The sequence below is a fragment of the Mytilus galloprovincialis genome, chromosome 12, assembly GCF_965363235.1.
Source record: "Mytilus galloprovincialis chromosome 12, xbMytGall1.hap1.1, whole genome shotgun sequence".
In the NCBI taxonomy this organism is placed as follows: Eukaryota; Metazoa; Mollusca; class Bivalvia; order Mytilida; family Mytilidae; genus Mytilus; species Mytilus galloprovincialis.
This window is the reverse complement of record NC_134849.1, coordinates 57,698,081-57,722,084: the sequence shown is the minus strand read 5'-3', so window position 1 is coordinate 57,722,084 and position 24,004 is coordinate 57,698,081. Positions and strand designations below refer to the sequence as shown.

Genomic DNA, 24,004 nt, shown 5'->3' with positions numbered 1-24,004 from the left:
ATTTGGGGAAATTGGTAAGAGTTATCTCCCATATATGATTTGGGAAAATTGGTAAGAATTATCTCCCATTTATGATTTGGGGAAATATCTATGCATTTTGTGATATTGTTGTTTCTTTGTTATTTCTAGTAAAATCAGAATGATTTATGTATGTGTTTGAGATAGCAAGCAATGAATGGAAAATATCCTATAATTTTTTTTTAAATCACACCTGTTTTAAACTGAGACACCAATATATTCCTAGGAGCTCTGCTTGAACTTTTGACGGAATACAACGACCACTTTTCCATTGTGGGGTCAGTTATTTTCAATTATGACGTCAAAATTTTACAGAACTTTTGTGATTTCCAGTAATTGCGGACAAATAGCAATAAGGTATAGGTTGAGGGTTGAAAAAGCCAAATCATATACACTTCATTACATATACATGTACCTCAAGTACTACTAAATTATATGGGTTTTTTTTCACTTTTCAATAAATATAAGACATATAAGGGGTTTGTTAAAGCCTTTGGAACTGTGACTGGTATCGATTATATGACGTCATGCAGGAAAGGGGTTTGATAAAACCTTTGCAACTGTGACTGATATTGATACCATCACAGTTGGTACCAAGTCAGGAATATGACAGTTCTTGTCCATTTGTTTTTGATGCGTTTTGTTATTTGATTTTGCTATGTGATTATGGACTTTCCGAATGGATTTTCCTCTTAGTTCAGTATTTTTGTGATTTTACTTTTTTCCGATACACAGCACAATTGCCATTGATTGTTTTACATATACAATTTACTTTGTATTCACAACGATGTATATAATAAAACTGGTCTAAATTATAATGTTGTTGTATACAAACAGTTTATGTATTACAAAAAAAAGATCAGAGGTTAAAAACATATGCTAGTTCTAAAATTATAGGTCAAGATGATGCAATCAAAAATTTTGTAGCCTTGAAAAAGCAAAAATTTCTGGAACCACATAAAATAATACTACAGAAAATAAATTCAATCCACATTTACTTACAGGTTAACAGATTTACTGAGGAATGTACCTGAAGATTTACAGAACAAGTGGCATTATAAACATATAATAGACAAATTCAAGTCCAAATTTGGATCTGTAAGTTCATAGAGTTATTCTCAAGGTCAATTCTAACAGCTATCTGTAAGGAGGTTCAGAAAAGGGCTATTAAACTGGTGAAAAGGTGTGGTTACGGATGAATGATCTTAAAAAATTGTTAAATGATTTTTTCTGCTGTCAGAAAACCATCCTGTATCTGCCTCTGTCATGTGGTATAATTGCCACTGAAACAATGATAATGTCTTATAAACATAATAAACAAAAATAAATTGAGAAAGTAAATTTTGGGGTCATTTTGAATTCCTAAAACTCTTCATTCATAATTCGTTTTTTTTTGTACTGATATATTTTTATATAATTTTTTCAGTTTTTTTGTTAAAACCTCTCTCAAGAGGTTAGATAAAAACTGATACCTAGATATTTCCATAAAAATTAGAAGATAGAGTATGATTTTACTTTTTAGAAACCTGAATCTTCTGGGAGTTTTAAACATCAGAGAGTAAGTGGAATGATCCCTGCTTCTCCTTGGCATGGATTTTCAAATGTTTTCATCAACAGAATCATGTGATGCTTTCAACTGCATTAGTGTTGATTATATGCACTTATTACACCCTAAGACAGTTTGCTTGTGATTATTATACTCATGCTACATTGTTCCTTAAGATTTGAAGGAACACTGCAGCAGTCTCTTATTTCATCCATATATGTACTGATTCTGATCTGATCTTCATAAACTTTTGACCCAAATGTTCTGTATCTTTATGTATCCATTATCTCCCTTTAATGTCATGGTTACCAGAAATAACTCTTACAAAATGTTGAAGTTTTTCACGAGATTTAAGAGATTTAAATACAGAAAAAACAAACAAATTAGTTTTGAGGTCAGAAGGTCAAATTTTGGAGGATTTCAGATCATCCAGAAAAAATGTTATAGGCATTGATAAAACATACTTTAAGACAAGAGAGAAACACTAAACATCATAAGTAAACTGTCTAATAATGGGTTGTATTTATTTCAATTTTAACTCTGAACCAATGAAAACTGCATGTATATATTTCTGGTTATGGTAATTAATCATTTTATTTACAGGGTGTCTAAATATAGCTTGAAAATAAAATTTTGATCTTACTTCAGATACAGATTATGCTTCGTCAATCTTATCAAGCAAGTATTTGATCAGATGGTTTAATATAATTTTTAAAATTGCCTACAGTTCCCATACATCTGATAATTAACTTCCTTTAATCTAAGGAAACTAACATGACAATCGTCCATCCATCCAGTAGTCTTAATTTATTATTTATTTTTAATACTTTTATTTAATTTGTATATATTTTTTTATTGTTAATTATTTTTACATTCTTCCTTTTTTTCTGTTTTAAAGGTCTTCTGTAGACGGCCAAGTTTAGAATATAAATAAAATGTAGTGAAAAATCTGCTCTGCGTTACATAAAGAATCTTACAACTACCAAATTGATCAAAAGACTTATACAATTTAGCATACTTTTATCAATTTTAGGTGTAAGAATTTTTGTAAAACACAGTATGTGTTTATTTGATTATGTCCCCTGCTTTTCACCTGAATTTATGAGGAATTCTGCTAGAACAGCAGAAAACACACCAAAAGTCCTGCTTTTCCCTTTTAAGCTTTCCCCTATACATGGCAGACATAATGCTTTATTCCAGCTAGAAAGAAAAAGACAGGATCAGAATTTTAATTTTTTCAATGCTATATTTTGACTAGTTGTATTTTTTCCCTGCATGTTAGATATATACTGTTTGTAATTCAGACACGACGTAGTTCACAACGTAGACCAACGGTTGTACAGGTATATGTCTTGTTTCACGATGTTTCACTGTTTGAGTACGTTCACTTTGTCGATTCGCCATTTCAGAATCTAAAGGACTATGGGTAATCTCATTGTTCGTACACCAAAATGAACATCCTGTCATGTCATTGGTTGAATTTCCATTGTTTAGAACATTTTAAACCAATCACAGCTTTTTGGTGTACACTTTTGAAAATATTACCCAGAATGCATTAGATTCTGAAGCAGGGAATTGGTCACCAAGCAAATAATAAAGTTATACATTTTATTAATAATGTAAATATATTATTGAACATTGTTGAAAAATTGATTAGATATTCTTTTGCTCTTGTTTCAGAAAAATGCTTATTTTGGCTTGAGAAACAATCTTTTTTACGCACAGGGAAAAAAAACTTTGAATCATGGGGATTTTTTTTTAAAAAGACCCCAAAATTTGACCAATTGTGGAATGCATGAAATAGTTACTAAATATTAACATAGAAACTGTCTCGAAATTGAGAATCTATTTTTTTTTTAAGGAAAACATTTTTGGGAAAATTCTCGACAATGTAAAAATATTAAAAGCAGTAATTGATATTAGATTTAATTTTCTAGTAGAAACAGTGTTTGCTTGGTGACTATTTATTTATTATTTGTACAACTATACCCAACCACAAATATACCCATCCACTTTCCCATTATTGCACTTTAATTTTCAGTTGTTAATACAATTTACGAATAACTTATTCACATGTTTCCTTTAAAAATAAAGGTCATATCATAACTAGTGATTTTTTAATAACAGACTATTTTAGAATCCTGTTTACCAGAATTAAAAAAAATATATATCAATACCTTTACAATAACCACCAGTTGCTTCCCTTTAACACAAATTTTGATTTATTCTTGTTATATTTGTATGATTTCTATAGACTTGAATTTATTTATGTTTATTGCTTCAATTGAAGACTTGACACCAACAACTTCTTATATCTATAGCTTATTTCAATTAAAGCCTTGGCACAAAAAAAAATGTATACTTTATTTTATCACAATTACAAAATTCAAAACAGAAAATTTATTTGATTCTGTTCCACTTATTGTTGAATTGTTTATCATAATTGACTGAAGATATAAAAATTATGTACAAAGTACTGACTCTCTTAAACAAGTACATTATTCTATTTTAAATACGAGATAATATTTCAAAAGGGCAATATATTTGATTGATTGATTAATCAGTGTTTAATGCCACTTTCAGCACTATTGTGTTATTTTCATGACTGTCACTTATTATTTGTGAAGGAAGTCGTAGTCCTTGGTAAAAACCAGTGACCTTCAGTAAGACAAAAAACCAATTCTTGTCAATAAAGATACGAGTCAAGTGCACCTGCCACATGCAGGATTTGAATCAAAACCTCAGGCTATCGAGACCGGCAATATATACCCTAGATAAGTTATCTTAATCAAAAGTAAAAATATTGTCAATGATTGATTGGTTGATTGATTGTTGGCTTCAATGTCAGCTTCAACACTATAATATTGGTGAGATATTAAGATAGGGTGAGACTCTTTGAGCCATTGGTAGTTTTTAGGTTGTTGTTAGAAGTTAAGTTTTTATTTTGCATGGTAGTAGGAGTAAACTTTAGAGAAACTATTACAGTATTGTCTTCTTTTTTTCTGAAATGTCTTTTAGGAATTTCTTTCCTTTTGTGATCCCAATAGTAAATAATACTACATGTACATAGAATAGTGAATTTGCTAGAGTGATATATTAAGTAAAGTGGAATAATTTAATAAGGGGAGATAATTATATCATTTCAGATTGAAGGCTTTGGTCAACAGCACAGTAAAATTAAATTCCTCAAAGTTTTAGAACGTCTCCGTGAATGGGAGATTTGCAGCCCAGATATCAGTGCCGCCATAGAATTTTGCCGAGAAAAAATCGTAAAAATGTCTATTGAACAATTTGAAGAATGGTTTCAGGGTCAGTTCCCTAAGGTTATACGACCACAGACAGCGCCACCTGTCAAAAAGGATGATGAGAAAGATGATACTTCATCGAAAAAACAGACTCCTACATCAATGGCAGTCCCACGACGTAGTGCTAGTGCTTATAAGAAATTAATCCGACCCATGACAACTGGCTGAAATATTTATGCTGCTTCTGTTGTTTTTATTTTTTGCATTGTAAGCTAATTTTCGAAATAGATGGGATTGATTTTTTGATTGAAAAGTGAAGAATTGAAAAATATTACAGTATGTGATCTTTTATATATGATGCCATTGTTTTCTGTTCCACTGGTAATAATATCTTTCGAATTTGGCTCTATGTCCGGAACCACTCATGTGATCAGACACCTTTTACAATGGTCTGATTCCTCAGCTAAAGGGACAGTCTTACAATAGATGGACTAGTGTTATCAAACCAAAGACCACTCCAATTTAAAGACTGCAAGGTCTTGTCTAAAGCCATATGAGATTTGGGCCGGCTTGACTCCAATCACTTACGGCAACCATCCCTATTCACATATTTTGAACTAGGTTGGCTTTAAAAAATCAAGTGACATTAAATATGAGCCTTTTTATCAGAATTTACATGAAAAATTGGGTGCTTTATTTTAATATTTAATTCCGGGTATATAACTAGTACATACATTTCTCATTTAGTGTGACCCCTCATTCCTCCACTCCAATCCCCAAAATAGCGAAATCAAAATCTAAACTTTTTTGCCAAAATGTTAAAACAGTATTCACATGAATCAATACACCAAAGTTGTAGTTTAACTGCATTAACTCATTTAAATCTTATCAAATGAATTTTTTTTCAAATGGGCTCCGTCAGATAGAAATCGACCTTATGCAAGTTGATATCAATATAACTGCTATCGTATTTCAGCTTGAAATAAAATATTGATCACAACTCTGTAACTGTTTGAAAATTGAGTTTGTTATAAGACCCATATAAAAAAGACCACAATTCATCTTTTATTTGTATATGAACATGTTGAATGTTCCTAAAACAAATCAAAGTTGTATACATGTACATGTAAATATGCACTTGCATAAGGTCGATTTCTATCCGACGCAGCTCAAATGATGTTTTTTTTTCCACAGAATTTGAGACTAACATGATGATGATGTATACAACAAATTAGTTTATATAATATAATGGTCTTCGAGATAAAACTTGCTATAATTTTGTATCAGTTAAAAATGAAGCTATTTGCATAAATTTGAATTTCAGTCAAAGTATAACCTAAATATTATTCAGTAATTTATTTTGAAAATGAGTTTCATTTATAGATGTTTATAATAAATAATAGTGAGCTTAGAACTTTTTGTTCATTTTTTTTCAAAATTTCAAATATAAATACATTTCATGATGGTGTTTGAATTTGAATGCTTACATTTATCAAATCTTGTACTTGAAGCCTTGAAAATGACAAGAAGTGCTCAATCTATTAGTAACTTACATGACATATATAGGTACTTCATTTCTTTAATTTGTGTATTTGCCAAAGTTTTCATAAAAAAAAAAAATCTATCACAAACAAAGAAAAAAATAACTGTTACTTTTTAGTGTCACCATCTATATATAAAGCTTTATTACTATGCTGCCAAATTCATTCATATGAAAAAAGTCTTAGCATTATATTGTTTTACAAAATATTTTCAATGATTTGTAAATACGGTACAATAATTGTAATCAGAATTTGATTTTTTTAATACATTTTGGTGCATGGTGCTTATCTTTTGTTTTTTATGACCATATAATTTAATTTGAGCTTTTGTAGCTTTATATTCTTTTAAGCAAGTAAATAGATAGATAAGTCCAAAATGTGCAGATGCCTGAGGTTTCAAGGTTGTCAATTGAAAGTTTAGTTTCACATTAGAAATTGCTTGATTTCTATAAAAAAACAAAACTGCATTTGTTTAACTAGATGAAAACAATTTATTCAATGAACTACTAAAAAACGAGAAATAGGTGTAGGTAGTCTAATTGCATTTTTTTGCCCCCAAAAATACACCCTTGACATTAATTTATCAAACCTTTATAAATGAGTCTATTGACAGCCAACTTTCTAAAGATTATTTTTTTGTGAAATAAAAGTGGCTTAGCAGGAACAAAGATTCTTTTTATTCTAATGTGAGTGAACCTTTTTGGAATGATTTGATAAATTTTTTAATGTATTAGGCGTTTCAAATATACAGTGAAATCTTTAAAAGATGTCTTAACTGTAGCAAATTGAAACTGGATATATTATCCTGATAAGACAGGTGTTTTATGTCAAAGTGTAAAACCATTGTACTTGTGTATGCAATGGTTCCGTTATGCAGGGTCTGATTGAGATAAATTTTTACCTTATGCAGGGTTCAATGAAGTGTGGTTTCTCTGTATATGGGTAATTCAACTATTGACTACTTACAGTAAAACCATACTTCCATTGACTTCTTTACAAACAAAACCATATTTGCATTTTATATTTTATCAAAAAACTTCTTTTTTTTTTTAAAAGCCTGGTGTTGAATTCTAAATTGCTCTAATAGATTTAAGTTGAAGTCACCTAAAACAAGCTGTTTCTCTTGATATTATGTCTTTTTTTATGTTTCAAATTTCTAAAAGTTGTTTGAAATTCAACTGAAGCTCCTATTATGTGATTACTTGGACACCCCATGAGGGGCCTCTCAAATTAAACTGGTAACTGCTAAGCTGTATGTGTTTCCATGGTAATTTGTTTTTCTTTATACCATTGTATTCTGTATCTGTAGTGTTATTTTAGTGTTCATATTTTTTATTCTTGTTATATGTTATATTTCTATGTTGTTATAACTTTAATTTTCACAAGCCTGTTTACCATTTACACAATGCATATTTCATTTTACTTTAATCTTTTTTTATATTTTTTTTTATATTAATATTCTGCTCTTTTAAGAGTTCAAAAGATTAAAGTAGTCTAAGCAAGAGAAAAGAAACAAATCCTTTACTCTTTGGGCTTCCAAGCGGCATGAAAATTTTAATATCAATTTTGTTTTACGCTGTAAAATATACTCTTTAAACTTTCTTTTGATTAATTACTTTTATCCTTTACAATTAAAAAAGTGTTTTTCTAAAAGGAGGGGGGCATTGGGCATTGGGGAAGATTGGGTGAAAGTTAACCATAGAATTTGATATCTTAAAAAATGCCAGATTAGACATACACCAATACCTGACATCTTTTATTAAATTTGTCTTGTGGAATTGTTTTATGGTTTTATCAAGGGTTTGACAATTCAATCTACAGACCTCGCTATAATTGTGTTCTTTTGTTAAACTTTGTCTATTTTCTATGTCTCAAACGTAGTGTTCAATTGTTATTGTAGTTGTTTAGTTACGTTTTTTGAAATGTCTTTCTTCTTTTTTAAACGTCTGTTATTTGTGTGATTAATTTTTTTAATAGTCTAATACACATGGCATTGCAGACTTCAATCTTTTTGTCTTTGTTTCAGTTTTTCTGGAGTGTTATTGGAGCTCCAAATTTTTGTAATTTTAATTTTTGCATAATTTGATAAAATAACTGAATCAGTTTCTAATTTTTTTTGTAGTTTATTAAAATTAATTAATTACATAATGTTCATTTCAAGGGAAATGAAAAGATATGATAATAAGTTCTTATATTTTTTTGCTTCATATGTGCTTTGTTTTCCACAATTATATGGTATATTTTATAACTGAAGTTAGACCAAATCATATAATAAAACAATCATTTATTATACATATATTAAGCAAAATCATCATGACAATTGTTTGTGACTGCAGTTTGTGAGTCTTTTTTCTTTGTTAAAGGGAGACAATTTGTTTTTACAGTACTTATAAAGGGGGAGTAACTCTCATTATAAAGGGAGACTAATCATTAATTTATTTTTGATTAGCTTGCATGTCTTTTTAATTGTTTTAAAAAGGGAGACAATATTTTCATATAGTACTTAATGTAACTTGAATAATTCTGCACCCTCTAGCAGCCTTTAGCCTATTTAATGTAGAAATCCGAGATTAAAAGGAAATCAGTGGAATATAAGACTGACATTATTCGGGTTATACTGAATGGGGAGTATATTACATTATTCTCAAAAGAGACACTACTCATTTTTATCTGTGACTGCATTTTGCTAGATTTTTTAATTGTCAAAGGGAGATAATACATATTCCTATATCTATTTAAAGGGAGATAACTCACAATTTCCTTTGCTTTTTATGTATGTGGTGAAATTTATAGTTGACTCCATACATATAATAATTCAGAACTGAATAAATAATTCTTTTTAAAGGCTATGGTATTCCACTGTGTGGGAATCAGTACGACAATAAGTTTTGATTTACTCAAAAAATTAATGTTTCTTTATAAGTGATTTCATTCTATGGTTATGAGGGGGATTTTAGTAGGATTAAAATAATCTTGACCTTCAAATATATTAGCTAGATAAATATTTATCAAACATGACTTACCAGAAAAAGTACTGTGATATATAGTAACGTATGCAAATGAGTTATTAATTGGATGATGTAGAATCTGAGACTGTGATATTTAAAAAAATAAATATTTAAATAAATTATATATTTTTATAGCTGTATTACCTTTTATGAGATAAATGCCACTGAAAATGACATTATAACATTACTTCTCAAGATTGGGCATAACCACAAATAATAGATATAAGATTAAAGAACCTTAGTGAGCACGCTCACATACCCCACATCCCCACATTGTCATTGGAGAAATTAAATAAGTATAAGAAAAAAAAATTGTATAAGAAAAATTATTGGATAATAATTTCCTATCAATATACACATCTACATAGTATGTCCTTATTATCTACAAAATTTCATGAAATTCTGTTGTGTGTTTTCAGAGAAGTTGAGATGACAAACTGTTGCAGAAGTACATTGAAGCAAATAAGTTCAAAGGGGCGTAACTCATAGAAATAAAATTGAATCGTAATTTCCGGAAGATATGCACAACTACATAATATGTCCTTTTCATATAAAAAGATTTCGTGAAATTCTGTTGTGTGGTTTGAGCGGAGTTGCGATGACAAGAAACAGGACTGAAGGACGGATCGACGGACGGACGGGTCAAAAACATTATACCCTCCGCAACTTCGTTGCGTGGGGTATAAAAATGGGGTATGAGTGTCAATGAGACAACTCTCCATCCAAGTTACAATATGTAAAAGTAAACCATTACAGGCCTGTGCATTTATTATTGTGATTTTTTAAAAATGAACAAAAAAAGAAACATTTATTATAATTGTGATTTCAGGAAAATCTGTATCGGATATCAGAATGTGAGTTCTTATTATTGCAATCCTCATTGTTTCCATTATTAGTGATAATAAAAACCTTGCATAATTTCTGAACTTACAGTATTCCGAGTGGATATCCTAATACATGTACCCAGAAATTCTGGTTTACCTCGGATGATTGTAACAAAGAAAAGAATATAATTTTACCACTTTTATTGGAAAATAAAATCTCTAAAACATGAAAATAACATTTACATAGTAAGAAATACATTATCAAAAATAAAGATTATCGTAACACAAAAAAAATTTAGCTGATATGTGTACAATATTTGAGCTACGTCATATAGAAATCATATTTTTGCAAGATAGAAATCCTATTTCTGCAAGATAGAAATCCTATTTCTGTAAGATAGAAATCCTATTTCTGCAAGATAGAAATCCTTTTTCTGCAAGATAAAATCCTATTTCTGCAAGATAGAAATCCTATTTCTGCAAGATAGAAATCCTATTTCTGAAAGATAGAAATCCTATTTCTGAAAGATAGAAATCCTATTTCTGCAAGATAGAAATCCTTCTTCTGCAAGATAGAAATCCTATTTCTGAAAGATAGAAATCCTATTTCTGAAAGATAGAAATCCTATTTCTGAAAGATAAAAAATTCCTTTTTCTGCAAGATAGAAATCCTATTTCTGCAAGATAGAAAATCTTTTTCTGAAAGATAGAAATCCTATTTCTGCAAGATTGGAGCTAGGTCAAGAAGAAATCATATATGTCTGCACGATTTGAGCTAGGTCAAATGTAAATCATATATGTTTGCAAGATCTGTTAATTTACTTCAGCTTGATAAAATCTCTATAAAGTTTGTAGCATACTCATAAAAATTGAGTTTTTAAGTTGCAAAGCATAAGGTCAATTTCTATTAGAACCAGCTCATTTAATCATTTTATATACTACAAGTAAGCAAAATCTTAATTGAGGACAGTGGGGAAAACTGTTCACTTGCAACTAAAGAACAGTTATAGACAAAAAGTTGGTCAGAACATTAATGCATACATAATCCCTTGCCCTCAGTGCAAGATTTTAGACTGTTGCAGCTATTTTCAAAGCAAAAAGAATCTGTGATAAGAGAATAGATGAGTTCTTACAGGGGTTTGCAGAACAGTGAATAATGGAGAAAAAAAAAGAGAAAAATTGATTGGTAAAACGGTAAATATAGAGAAGAAAGACTGGCTAAAACCTAGAGAAGGGAGGAAGGCTAAAAAAGGATAATAATCGGTAGAAAATATGAAGAGACAATCACCTAAAATATTAGAGAATGCAGAAATAATAAACCCTCCAAAAATCCTAATCCTAGTGCAGTAAGATTGAATTGTCAATACATAAAAACAAGAGGTCTTGGACCACATAAAAAAATCTAAAGATCAATAAATATCACAAATCATTATGAAAACATTTAATTATGCAAAATATCACATATAATTTAATAAACGTATTATTTATAATTAATTTATACCCCTAGGGGTTTTATGAAAACAACACAACAAGTAGTTTACATATAAACATAAAATAACAATATGATTTTAAAAAATGAATACTTATGTAGGTGGGGATTGATTGATTGATTGACATTTAATGTCACTCTCAACACTATAGTGCTATATTGTGGCGATAAGTTTTTCATTGGCGGTGGAAGATGGAATGCTAAGAGAGAACCACTGACCATAGGAAGGAAAATCTGAGCAAATTAAGATTAGTGTCAATTCACCTACTTCATGTGGGACTCCAACTCACAACCTCAGTTATGACTGGACTATGCATGTTAGTGATACAGTTTAATGGAATACTAAGGCAACAAAGGCCCCTGTAAATGCAGATGTGGAGAACTCTCTTCAATGCCAATGATTTTTAATGAATAGAACAGTAAGCTGCATAATATATGAATAAATAAAAAGTTATAGTTTTTAGCAGTTTCCATGATCTTAGAGAGATAAAATCAATATCTTATTATTTTATTATGCAAAGATTTATTACTTTTATTAATTGAGAAACAAATCCTGTCATCTTCAACCTTCTTATACATCAGGGGCGATTCCAGCCATTTCCAACCAAGGAAAAAGGGGGGTTCCAACTATATGTTCCCATTCAAATGCATTGATCATCCTAAAAATCCAGACCCCCACCCCTTTGGATTCACCACTGTTAACAGAATTATACATGTACTAAAATTGAGAATGGAAATGGGGAATGTGTCAAAGAGACAACAACCCGACCATAGAAAAAACAACAGCAGAAGGTCACTAACAGGTCTTCAATGTAGCGAGACATTCCTGCACCTGGAGGCGTCCTTCAGCTGGCCCCTAAACAAATATATACTAGTTCAGTGATAATGAACGCCATACAAATTCCGAATTGTACACAAGAAACTAAAATTTAAAAAATACAAGACTAACAAAGGCCAGAGGCTCCTGACTTGGGACAGGCGCAAAAATGTGGCGGGGTTAAACATGTTTATGAGATCTCAACCCTCCCCCTATACCTCTAGCCAATGTAGAAAAGTAAATGCATAACAATACGCACATTTAAAATTCAATTCAAGAGAAGTCCGAGTCTGATGTCAGAAGATATTACTAAAGAAAATAAACAAAATGACAATAATACATAAATAACAACAGACTACTAGCAGTTAACTGACATGCCAGCTCCAGACTTCAATTAAACTGATTGAAAGATTATGATTTCATCATATGAATATCAGGCATAATCCTTCCCGTTAGGGGTTTAGTATCATACCATCATAACATATATGAGAAGAACATAACCCGTGTCATGCCAACAACTGGTTTGTTTCCAGAATCTTTTTCAATTTTTAATTCTTTTGTATCTACCAATGTCTAACAAAGAGCTATAGTGACACAGGTGTTTTAGTGTTAGGCAGCATAGTTTTTAAAGTTGTTCCCCTTATACAATAGATTGCAAATTTAGACATTTTTTATTGCTTTTAAATTATTTCTTTTGTAAAATATATTGATGAAATATCTAATTCAAAAAATTAAAATATAAATAAAAAAAAAGGCACACACATTGAGAATCTAATTCCTAATGTAGCAGATTCATCCATATAATTTCTACATTGCACTTTATGAAACTAATAATTTAGATATATCTCTGTAAGTGTAATCTTTTATTGTATTAACAATTTTATCATGGTCAATATGTCCTATTCAAATAATAATGTCTAGTGAAAGTTTTTAAAAGCCCAAGAGGTTTGAAGCATAGACTCCTTAAAACAATAATGTCTTATGTAAGGTTAAAGCCCATTGAGGAGTCAAAAAACTTCACCTTCAACAAAATTATGCTAGAAACCCTAAAGAAAAGTGTTGAATTGAATCACATTACTACACAGACTTTTGACTTGTGTTTCTTCAAATATTTATTTTCTTCTTTCACTTCTGATATTTGTTTTTGTAAGTGACTAATTTCCTGTTCTGATTTGTCATGAAGTCTTTTCTTCTCCTCTTCCATATCCAAAACAATTTTCTGTTTTTCAAGTTCTAAAATTTTGTTATTTTCATCTTCCTGTCTTTTCAGTGCCTTCTGTAATTCCTTATGATGAATCTAAAAGAAAACAATGAAAGTTTGTCATTTTCTGGCATAGTTTAATTTTGAAATCATTTATTTTGTGGGTATTCATTTTTGTGTATTGAGGCAAACTTACATTTTCGTGGGTATTTGATTTTGTGGTTTTGCCAATCTCTGCATACTAAAACTATAGAAAATGTGTAGTTCTTTAAACCTCTGAATTTGTGGTTCACCTGTAACCGCGAAAACCATGAAAATTGGTATCCAACGAATAATAATGAATCCACAGATTACATCAAGAATTATTTTTTTCATTCAATAATTGACAATGTTTATAGCTCTTTCAAGATTTTAAAATGCTCCATAAAGGAATTTGGACATCGTTTAGCTGTAATTGGTATGAAACCTTTTATCAAATTGATTAATTATTTTTTGGTATTTGAACATTGCTACCATTCTTGTTTATCTGAAGGTTTAAAAGTGGACCCTGGGTACATCCTTACCTATTTGGACCCTTCCTGTATATCTGAAGGTTTGAGTGGACCCTGTACAAAGCCTTACCTGTTTGGACCATTCCTGTATATCTGAAGGTTTAAGTGGACCCTGTACACTTCCATCTCGTCGTATATATACTTCTCCAGCAGCTTCATACAGCTGTGTCAAGGTTTCTACCTTTTCTACTGTAATCTCTAACACTTTATGATCATCTGTAAGTAAAAGCACTGACATGATCTGGATAGTATATTACACAAAGTAGATCTGGAAGAACCAAAATGACAATTAAAATCTTTCTTTCTAAGAAAAATATACAGTACTGGCAAAAAAATGAAAAATGATACACTTTAAGAGTTAAATATAAAGAACAGTTCAGCAAACATTTAATAAATATTTATTCTTGTAAATATCAATTTTTCTTGGATTGAGAAAAACTTGTGTTTTTGTAGATATTTGATTTCGTGGTTTTGCTATCTCTGTTTACATTGTACAAAGCCTATATAAAATGTGTAATTCATTGAACCTTTGAATTCATGGTTTGCCTGTACCCACAAAACCCATAATATTAGTATCCAAGGAATAATAATGAATCCACAGTAAACAACCGGTGACAGTACAATCCATAAGAAAAACTCACATTTTAGAGCACCACCTGAGTGATAAATAGGGATGAAGTCCACATGATAATTCTGTGGAAAGATGGCTGGTTTGATTGTCTTGACAGTTTGGTCTATTTTGATACGAATGTTGTCTTCTGTATGCTGATCACATTCTATTCCAACCACAGTACCTGAAAAAATACAGATTTTCCTAAAAACACAGAAAACAATCCCAAAATTTTGCCCTTTTAACAAAAATTAATAATAATAAGTGCACCCAATATTTTTGAATTCGCAGTACTCTGGCACATCCCCTTTTTTTCTAATCCCACAATACATTTAGCTTACTACAAATGTATCAGGCCTTTAAAAATTTCATAAACAAATTGGAAATTTCTCTAAAAGCTATGATCAGTTTTTAGAATTTTTTTATTTTTCATGTTTAAACTTTAATATTTTAGAACAAGATTTTTTAAAAGAGAGTTAATTATTTATTTATTTTTTAAATTATATGATAAATAGTAGTCCGAGATTACTCTGGCGTCCAATGGCTGTTTTGCCAGACAAGCTGGGGCCGTGCCCAGCTTGTCTGGCAAAACAGCCGTTGGACGTCAAAGTAATCTGGGACTAGATAAATAGATGGCTTAGAAGTTCTTGTATTCACAAATAGTCATGTTAATATTTCCCAAGCTATTTTATTTTCAACGGTCACCAAAAAGAAGTTATTTCTGGGAGGTAATTGTTATAGATTTCTTAAAATAAAAAATTGTAAGATCAAATCACAGACAGAATTTGAAAAATGTTTAATATTTTGTGCATGTTTATATATGTACCTACCATTGTCTTTAACACCAATGTATAATGTCCCTCTCTGTGAACTGTTCAGAAACCCACATAAATACTTTGAAACATGATCCTTCAAATTTTTACTTATATAATGGTCACCTCCGCCAGCTTTAAATTCTTTATCCCTAGTTTCATTCCCAAGTGTTTCACCTTCCTCATAGTGTTTTATACTTCCTTGTCTGCCATCATCAATTTCATTCGAACTAAAATGATCAGTTTTTGATTTGCGAGCCCATCCTGCTTTTATCGGCACATTTTCTGAATCTTCAGAAATATGGGATGCTAATATGACACCTTGTTTATGTTGTGAATGCGTATTTTCTATTTTAGTTTTTGTATCTGAATTTTTGTATTGTTCATGATGTTTTTCTTGATTCGAATCAGATTTCATTCCAGCTTTGCTAACAACATCTGGCTTTTTGACACAAACTTTAATGATCTGAGTCGGTTCAACAATGTGTAAAAACCCAAAGCTCAACTGAGAACGACTCTCCCATGAACCAAGCAAATTTAATGCCATGTCACGATCAATCTTTGACTGTAAATGGATGAATGCATATTTTGGTTTATTTTTCCTTCCCTTTAATTTAATGTCGTGGAATTATAGGCCTATCTTTAAATGATGCTTAAATAAGTCAAATAGTTTTCTTTTGAGATCAGTTTTCGAAGCATCTTTTTTCAAATTACCAATAAAGACAGCATACTCCTCCCCTGTCTCAGACTGGTCATTCATTTTATGTTTTTAGCTGTGATTTTGTGTGCTTTCTATTGAAAGATCATGTCCTGTAAAAAAAAAATATGAAACATTTTCATTTGTTTAAAATTCCCTTACTTTTTTTCTGTTTTCTGAACTTAATATTTATAATATCTCATTTATCAGAAGTCATGAAATTATTTTATCCGAAGTAGAACTTCAATATATATTTACCCAGCCATCAGTAAAAAAGCTAGTCCTAAGTTCAGAATCTTTTTTGTGGTTGTCTATAAATATATCTCAGTCATGGGTGTTCTTTTTTATTTCAAATATTTCCTATGCAGTTCATTAGTGGTCTCTTTAAAATTCATCCACAAATTGCCAAAACTAAGGGTGATTGTAAAAATTGGAAAGTTTGGTACTTGTGTAAATATGCTTATTTATTGTTAAAGACAGTATCACACCTGCCAACTGTCACTATTTGCGGGGATTTCCCCCACAAAGGCTCAAAATTTTGTCCACAATTTAAAACAAAAACAATCCATTTTACCATTGGTATTGCATTGTAAAAGTAAGTAGAAGCAATAAACAACATTAAAATAAATATGGAGGCTCCTTTAAAGGTTTTGTAGGACTATGAGAGCAATCTTGCACGTAAAACCTCCATTATGTCCATGGGCATTTTGAAATGTTAGCAGGTATGCAGTATGGTAAGTTACATCTCTAGTTAACTGTTATATTCAGCATTTTTTAGGGCTTAATGTATTTAAATAAGAAATAGTGTGTCAACACACTCCATTATCTCATTTTATTCATTTTTTTTTCTTTTTCTGACTGTTGGTAATTTCACGAAAAAATATCTTTTTCAAGGTTCAACCGGCACATAAAAAGCAAGAAAATTTGTCTGTTTTCTTTTTGCAAGTAAAAAAAAGGAGAATAAAGTTGACAAATTATGTAAATCAGTAAAGGTTTAAATGCCCAGAACTTTGAATCCTACTGATAACCTACCTCACAGGGATTAATTTTCAGGAAAATTATAAATAACCAGGACTTCTCTACAAACTTGCTTACCAAATCACAATAATGTGTGTAGCTTCATTCAATTAACATCATTTGAGATTCAAAAAAATAACAGAATTTACAGTATCTTTACTGGAAATACATGTGAAGTTCATCATGGCAAATATTTTTTTCTCTATCAGGTCTTTCGCCGCTCTGTTTTGCAGTAGCATCAAATTTTTTCAATCACATCTGATCAGTCGAATTCAATTTCCTTTTGTGACTAATTTCAGTATCATCTTGTTGCAGTATAATCAATCTACATGTATATATATGTCTGGAAAAGAAAAAAATCTATTATCACCTCTTTTTCTTTTTTTAAAGACAATCACTGACTGTAAATTGAGAAATTATTGCGTGCATTTATTTTTTACCAATTTTGTCATTGTAGACTAAAATGTGATTTTATTTTTTGCTTTATTGATTAACATCATGTTTAATTCATATAAAAATGTCAAAATGCTAGTTTAAATTGTTGCAATTTAATAATAATCCTGTTGCATTTTTTGCAATAAAAAAAACATCGCAATAATTTCTGAATTTACAGTAACTACTATAATAATATGTACAATGTTTTAAAAAGATTGAATTGCATACATACATACATGTATCAGCTATAAACAACAACACAAGTAATTATTGAAGGTTTTTGAATATAAATTTACACTACATGTATACAGTTGTAATAGATTCATTAATTTTATGCATTTTAACAAAATCAATATATGACATACATTTAAATATAGCCCATCTGCTATACCTTGGGGTTTCCATATTATTTCAGGTATTTCAAGTACACAGTACAATATGACAGGGCTGCCAAGTCTCGCGCATTTGTGAGACTCACGCTTGTTCATATTTTTTTAGTGGCATTTTCCTTTGATCTTCATGTATTGTTTTTCTCTTTGATCTTTTCAATTTTGGCCAAATCTCACACATTTGCTTCATGAAATGTTGGCAGAACTGTAGCCCATAACAACCCCCCTCCCCATTCTCCCCTGTTGAAGCCAACATTTTGTTTGAATAATTTTCTGTTAAAGTTGAGTATGATTGTATCAAGTTGAGGCAGTGTGCAGGTGAGCAAAGCAGTGGGAACCCAATGTGTTGTCAATTAGGATGTTCTGATCCCATATCACGCTTACACTTAACATGTATGTACGTCAGCAATTCTTGTTTTTTTTGTAATTTCCCATGTCTTGCTAGACTTAGTTCTTTCCTGTTTTCACGGCACAATATATTGACTTTTACATGGCATGCTTACAAAAAAATCAGCAATCTGATTATCTCGAAACCGCTTGTTTAACTCTGCTAAGTTTTTAAGTTCAAATCAATAATCATGACGTCTGAATGGCGCTATTTCATGATATTTTTTGGGGGGTTTTGTTGTTGTTTGGTTTTTTTTTGGGGGGTTTTCTGTGACGCATCTGCCCATTGGCTATCTTGATCTTGATAGGTTTACGGTGATACATCCAAGGATATTTTAAAAATACACCGTGCATGCGTCAAGTAATTTACTTTTAAGTGGGGCCCCCCTTACAATTTCGTTACAGGTTTTAGTTGGTTCTTGTACTGTCTGAAATTTGGTGAAAATATCCGGTGGTTGAAGGTTCCAATCTTTAATCTTATTTGGTATGGAACTGTATTTTAAAGTGTCGGTTTTCGATTGAAGTCTGAGGAAATGTTGACTAGCCTTACCGGACGCAATTACGACTGGACACAATTACGAACAATCTTTAATGTTTGCCCCCTTATATTATATTTATGCATGATAATTAATAAATGTTTCTATTAATAAAAAACACACTACATCAATACTTGTGTTTTCACGAAAAAAAAGTTTATGCGCACTTGGTTAATGTTGCAGACGACGAAAAATTAAGTTTGGTAAATGTCAAAATAATGACTCCCTCTCTTGGAAATTACATGAATAAAGCACACAAGCTAGTGCAAATTGCCTTCTTTTGTCATTATATAGATAGAAAAATATCTCCTGAATCTGTTCATATGTGTGATACCCTAAACTTGCCCAAATAATCCAAAAATTAACGTTTTCTCAGACTCGGGTGACCCTGAGCATTGTCAAAAGAAAATAGTATTTTTATTGAAAAGTCCCGAGAACTCTGAAAGTAAAGGTTAAATATAAATTAAAATCATAGGTTCACTAACTAAAAAGAGAATTCAGTGCTTCTTAGACGAAAGAACTTGCATAAAAACAAAAAATCCGAAATCCTTGATTACAGTTCTTATTTTCTTAGGAAATGTGTTTTAGATAAGATTAATCAAGGATTTGTATAGTGAGATATACAAATCCTTGGATTAATGTATGTTTCATAAATTTAGATCGTTGTCATTGATTTTTTTCTGCCAGATATATAAATATAGTGCCGTTCGTAATTGCGTCCATATTGGGTTTTGCCAGACCTATAAAACCAGGTCATGAAAATCTTACCAAAGTATCCCAACGTAAATAGAAAATTATTTGTGTTATGATTCAAAATGAAAAGCATTCATACATCTTTAATTCTATGGTACAAACAATTCAAGAAAAGTATTGATAATTCTACAAAGAAAAAAAATAATTAAAGTTCAAAAATCGTTCGTCCAGTGAGGCTATGCATGCATGTTCTTAGTCCAAATAATTATGACGTCTTGAAAGGCTATTATAATTTTTTTCTTTGACGCCTTACATCGACATTATAATAGCCTTTCAAGACGTCATAATTATTTGGACTAGCATGTTCTTTGTTGTCCTTGATGCTATGTAGATTTTTTTAAGTGTTTTGCAAAAAAATTACAGCTCCAAAGTATTTCTTATAAGTTTAACCTTCTTAAACTGTCAAAATGTGCAATTGCTTATCTTCAATCAAAGATTTGTATATCATCTAAATTAAAAGTAAAAGTTATTTTAGCAACAGTGAATCTGGTTACTAAATCATGTATTCAGGACAAGTAGTTTGCATGTAGAACAGGGAACCACATTTTGTGAAAAGGCTAAAAGATGTATCAACGTACTGACTTCGACTTTAAATATTAATTCAGAACACAACTGAACTGGCTTAAATTATTATGTTTATAGTGCATTTTTACAGATTTGATAACATTAAAAAGATTCATTAGCCTGGAATCCTTGCGACGAAGACATGGTGTCAAACGCTTCTGATTAAGATACGTCCTTGGTCGGTCCAAAACAAAGTATCATAAACTTTGACTGTACATAACAAACTCGACCTAGTCATGACTATTATATAAATTAAAAAAAAATAGAGTGAACAAATTCGGCCTATTATATTTTTTTATTATGATTTGCCATTATGAACGTATTTTAACATCAGTTATTTTAAAATGTTCACAAAATCTTCTCATAATGTATAACAGATGAATTATATCTAGCGAAAAAGTCAAATATACGGAAACGTACACTGAGAAATTATATGAGGGTTTGGATGGGGTTAAATGATTAAAGAATAATGCCCTCAAAAAATGAAGATTAGAGAAAAAAGGGGTTAATTTTTTGAAGATTAGAGAAAAAAGGGATGCAAATTAAATGTTTACAGAATAATAGACCCCCATCCAGACCCTCTTATATAGTTAATGAATTTTTGAAATGAGCTTTTCAGTTGAAAATGAGTAACAGACATTCATATAATTCCCACAAAATGCATAGTAAACATGGACTATTGTCAAGTTGTTCTGAAAATATGGAGAAATAAAACAAAACGGGGTTTTTTTCTGAATTTTTACGGATTTGATTGATCCATTGTTGGTTACTTAACGTCCTGTGCATGGCAAACATTCATGCATGTTCAGAAGAATGTATGCAATTATGTTACTTCTCATTACAGATTCTTTGCTCGTTTTGGGGATAGAGGTTTCTATGATTCAGCGGTATGGATACACAATTGAATTTGTAGAACTGTATATACATGATATAGTAAATAAAGATACATCTTTAAAAATCAGAGGGCCTATACCGTGGCCAAAAGCAGTTATCATGAAAACGCGTGACAAGAAGAAGTACTAAACCGTCTGAATTTCAGAAAGCACAACTTTAGAAGGAGTCTAGACAAGCAACAGTTCTTAACTGGAAGATGTCCGCGTAAGCAGCGCCGGACTGTTACCTGACCTAGTTACTAGTTCACATTTGAAATCTATGATGGACAATATCATCATTCATGAAAGAGGTGTATACAATCCTTAAAGGGATTCCAACCATTCAAAGCGACAGGCCAAGACGAAGTTCTAGCTCATATCCTTAAACAGGCAGCAGAATCACTAGCTCCGTATCTTTCCCGGATGTTTCAGCTTTCCCTTGACTAGGGTAAGATCCCAGATGAATGGCGCAAAGCGAACATCGTGCCAATCTTAAAGAAAGGAGAGAAACACCAACCCTCAAATTACAGGCCTGTGTCATTAACATCTATTACAACAAATTATTCACAGCACAGTAATGGATCACTTTGATCGACACCACATTCTATGTGACGAACAACATGGTTTCAGAAGTCGCCGATTCTGTGAGACCCAATTAGACGTTACACTAAACCAGCTCACAAAAACATGGGCCAGGGGCACCAGACAGACAACATTCTACTGGACTTCTCAAAAGCCATTGACAAGGTACCACGTCTACGCTTGCTCTTGAAAATGTCACATTATGGGGTGAAAAGAACAACGTTGAGCTGGATATAAAACTTCCTGAGCATCAGAACCCAGTCAGCTATCCTAGAAGGAAATACATCTACCGCTTTGGATGTTCTACATGTTCTATCCGGAGTTCAACAACTTGAAGGGACAGTTTTATGTCCTCTCCTATTTCTGAAATATATCAACGATATGCCAGATTGTACATCTTCGGATGTAAGATTGTTTGCAGGCTGGTCCACAGGAAAATTAGAAATCCTGAGGATGCTGTAACTCTTCAGAGAGACCTCACTGCATTGGAAGAGTGGGAACACAAGTGGCAGATGTGTTTTCATCCATAAAAGTGCAATGTCATGAGGATATATAACAAACGTCACACCCTGCAAACAAATTACACCTTGCATGGACACCAACCAGAAGTTGTTGATAGGGAAAAATACCTTGGAGTTACCATTAGTCAAGACCTACAGTGATATAAACACATAAATAACACCATCGGAAAACGAAAAGCAACCAGGACCCTCGGTTTTCTCCGCAGGAACCGCCCCATCAAACCACACTGAGCAAAGACCTCGAACGGACACAGCGCAAAGCAGCACGGTTTATATATAACCAGTACACCGACACTTCCCCAGGATGTTTCACTGGAATATTAGACCAACTCCAGTGGAATACCCTACAGCAAAGACGAATGAACATACGACTTGTCCTTTGCTACAAGACTCAGAACCAACTGATGGAGATACAACCTATAACCAGCTACTAGTATCTACTATACACAGCTGGTGTGTTTTGTAAATGCGACTTTTTGTGTTTCTTTGGTTCTTATAACATGACTCTGTACTTTAAAATATCCCGTCAGTATGTTATTGTTCTATAATATGTCATTATGATATTGTATTATGAATTAGAAAATACGTTGAACTACAAACGTCAAAATTATTTAATCGCGTAGTGGAATGAACTATTTGTGGATCCTTATAAATTTTATGAGACTGTCAACAAAGTGAGAGGTTTAGCGCTATAAAACCAGGTTTAATCCACGATTTTCTACATTTGAAAATGCCTGTACCAAGTCAGGAATATGACAGTTCTTGTCCATTAGTTTTTGATGTGTTTTGTCGTTTGATTTTGCCATGTGATTATGTACTTTCCGATTGGATTTTCCTCTGAGTTCAGTATTTTGGTGATTTTACTTTCTGCTAAACTGGGGACAGCAGAACAAGGGGTGGCCATAAAATTAGAAAAATCAGGACAACAAAGGAAGTATACAACAACTCCTTTTTACCAAGCTCTATAAGAGACTTGAGCTTACTGCAAGACACAGTAGCAGCTGCAGCAATACTTGAAGAGTTCAGGGCCAGATTACCCAGTGTACCCTGGACCCAGATGCAGCCTCACTAGACACCAGCTTGCCAAATTGTACAATGTAAATAGTTTAAATTTCTGGACATTTTCAATTTTATTCATTGAAGAAGCCTGCTGTTTTACCGAGCGGAGTTATTAAAACACTCAAATATGAGGCCAACTTTTTAACGGAATGAGAAGAAGATCTACAAACTAAACACACAATTCTCAAACTTGTGGTTGTTCCTAAAACAGACAAAGGTGATTAGACTGTCGAAATAAGTGCTATTTGAGCTAGTTTACATAAAAAATACTTTTGATAATTTGTTCAGAATTCTTACCTATAGTACCCGAAGTCCTTTTGTTCATTTGACCTTAAAATAGACTGCTCGACTTATAAATCGGATTTTCTGTGCAGAATTTAGCTGATACTGGAAGATATATATAAATTAAAAAAAGGTGTACTCTTAATGGAACTTTGTAAATAAACATGCTACTGTCGAAGTTTCATAAAATTTTATGAAGTTTTGACGTCTTAATTAGAAATCACGAAGATCCGATTGCATCGAAATGG

At 31.5% G+C, this 24,004-nt stretch overlaps 2 protein-coding genes across 7 annotated transcripts in view; one reads left to right on the top strand and one right to left on the bottom strand.

Annotated features, from left to right (window-relative positions):
* The window catches only part of LOC143054359 (uncharacterized), a 42,048-nt gene extending 35,283 nt beyond the window's left edge, over nucleotides 1-6,765 (top strand). For 4 of the 6 annotated variants that reach the window (XM_076227357.1, XM_076227359.1, XM_076227356.1 and 1 more), the window contains 3 exons: nucleotides 1,023-1,116; nucleotides 2,869-2,907; nucleotides 4,711-6,765. In XM_076227357.1, the coding sequence (XP_076083472.1) occupies nucleotides 1,023-1,116; nucleotides 2,869-2,907; nucleotides 4,711-5,037 (460 nt within the window). In that variant the 3' untranslated portion in view covers nucleotides 5,038-6,765. Of the gene's footprint in view, nucleotides 1-1,022; nucleotides 1,117-1,540; nucleotides 1,577-2,868; nucleotides 2,908-4,710 lie in introns of all 6 variants that reach the window. The other 2 variants (XM_076227355.1, XM_076227358.1) reach the window with 2 other exon arrangements.
* Nucleotides 6,766-13,079: 6,314 nt separating this feature from the next.
* LOC143054358 (uncharacterized) lies at nucleotides 13,080-17,709 on the bottom strand. The gene is made up of 5 exons (XM_076227353.1): nucleotides 17,455-17,709; nucleotides 15,681-16,472; nucleotides 14,882-15,034; nucleotides 14,311-14,456; nucleotides 13,080-13,785 (listed from the first exon to the last, which is right to left on the bottom strand). The coding sequence occupies exons 2-5, from the start codon at nucleotides 16,207-16,209 to the stop codon at nucleotides 13,558-13,560; spliced, it is 1,056 nt and encodes a 351-aa protein (XP_076083468.1). The 5' UTR covers nucleotides 16,210-16,472; nucleotides 17,455-17,709; the 3' UTR covers nucleotides 13,080-13,557.
* Between the last annotated feature and the right edge of the window lie 6,295 nt (nucleotides 17,710-24,004).

Coding starts and splice junctions, on each gene's coding strand:
- LOC143054358 (XM_076227353.1), bottom strand. CDS start 16,209: ATGGCATTAAATTTGCTTGGTTCATGGGAGAGTCGTTCTCAGTTGAGC. Junction 15,035..15,680: donor CATTGGTGTTAAAGACAATG/GTAGGTACATAT, acceptor GTATTTTTTCAG/GTACTGTGGTTGGAATAGAA. Junction 13,786..14,310: donor TACAGGAATGGTCCAAACAG/GTAAGGCTTTGT, acceptor GTTTTCTTTTAG/ATTCATCATAAGGAATTACA.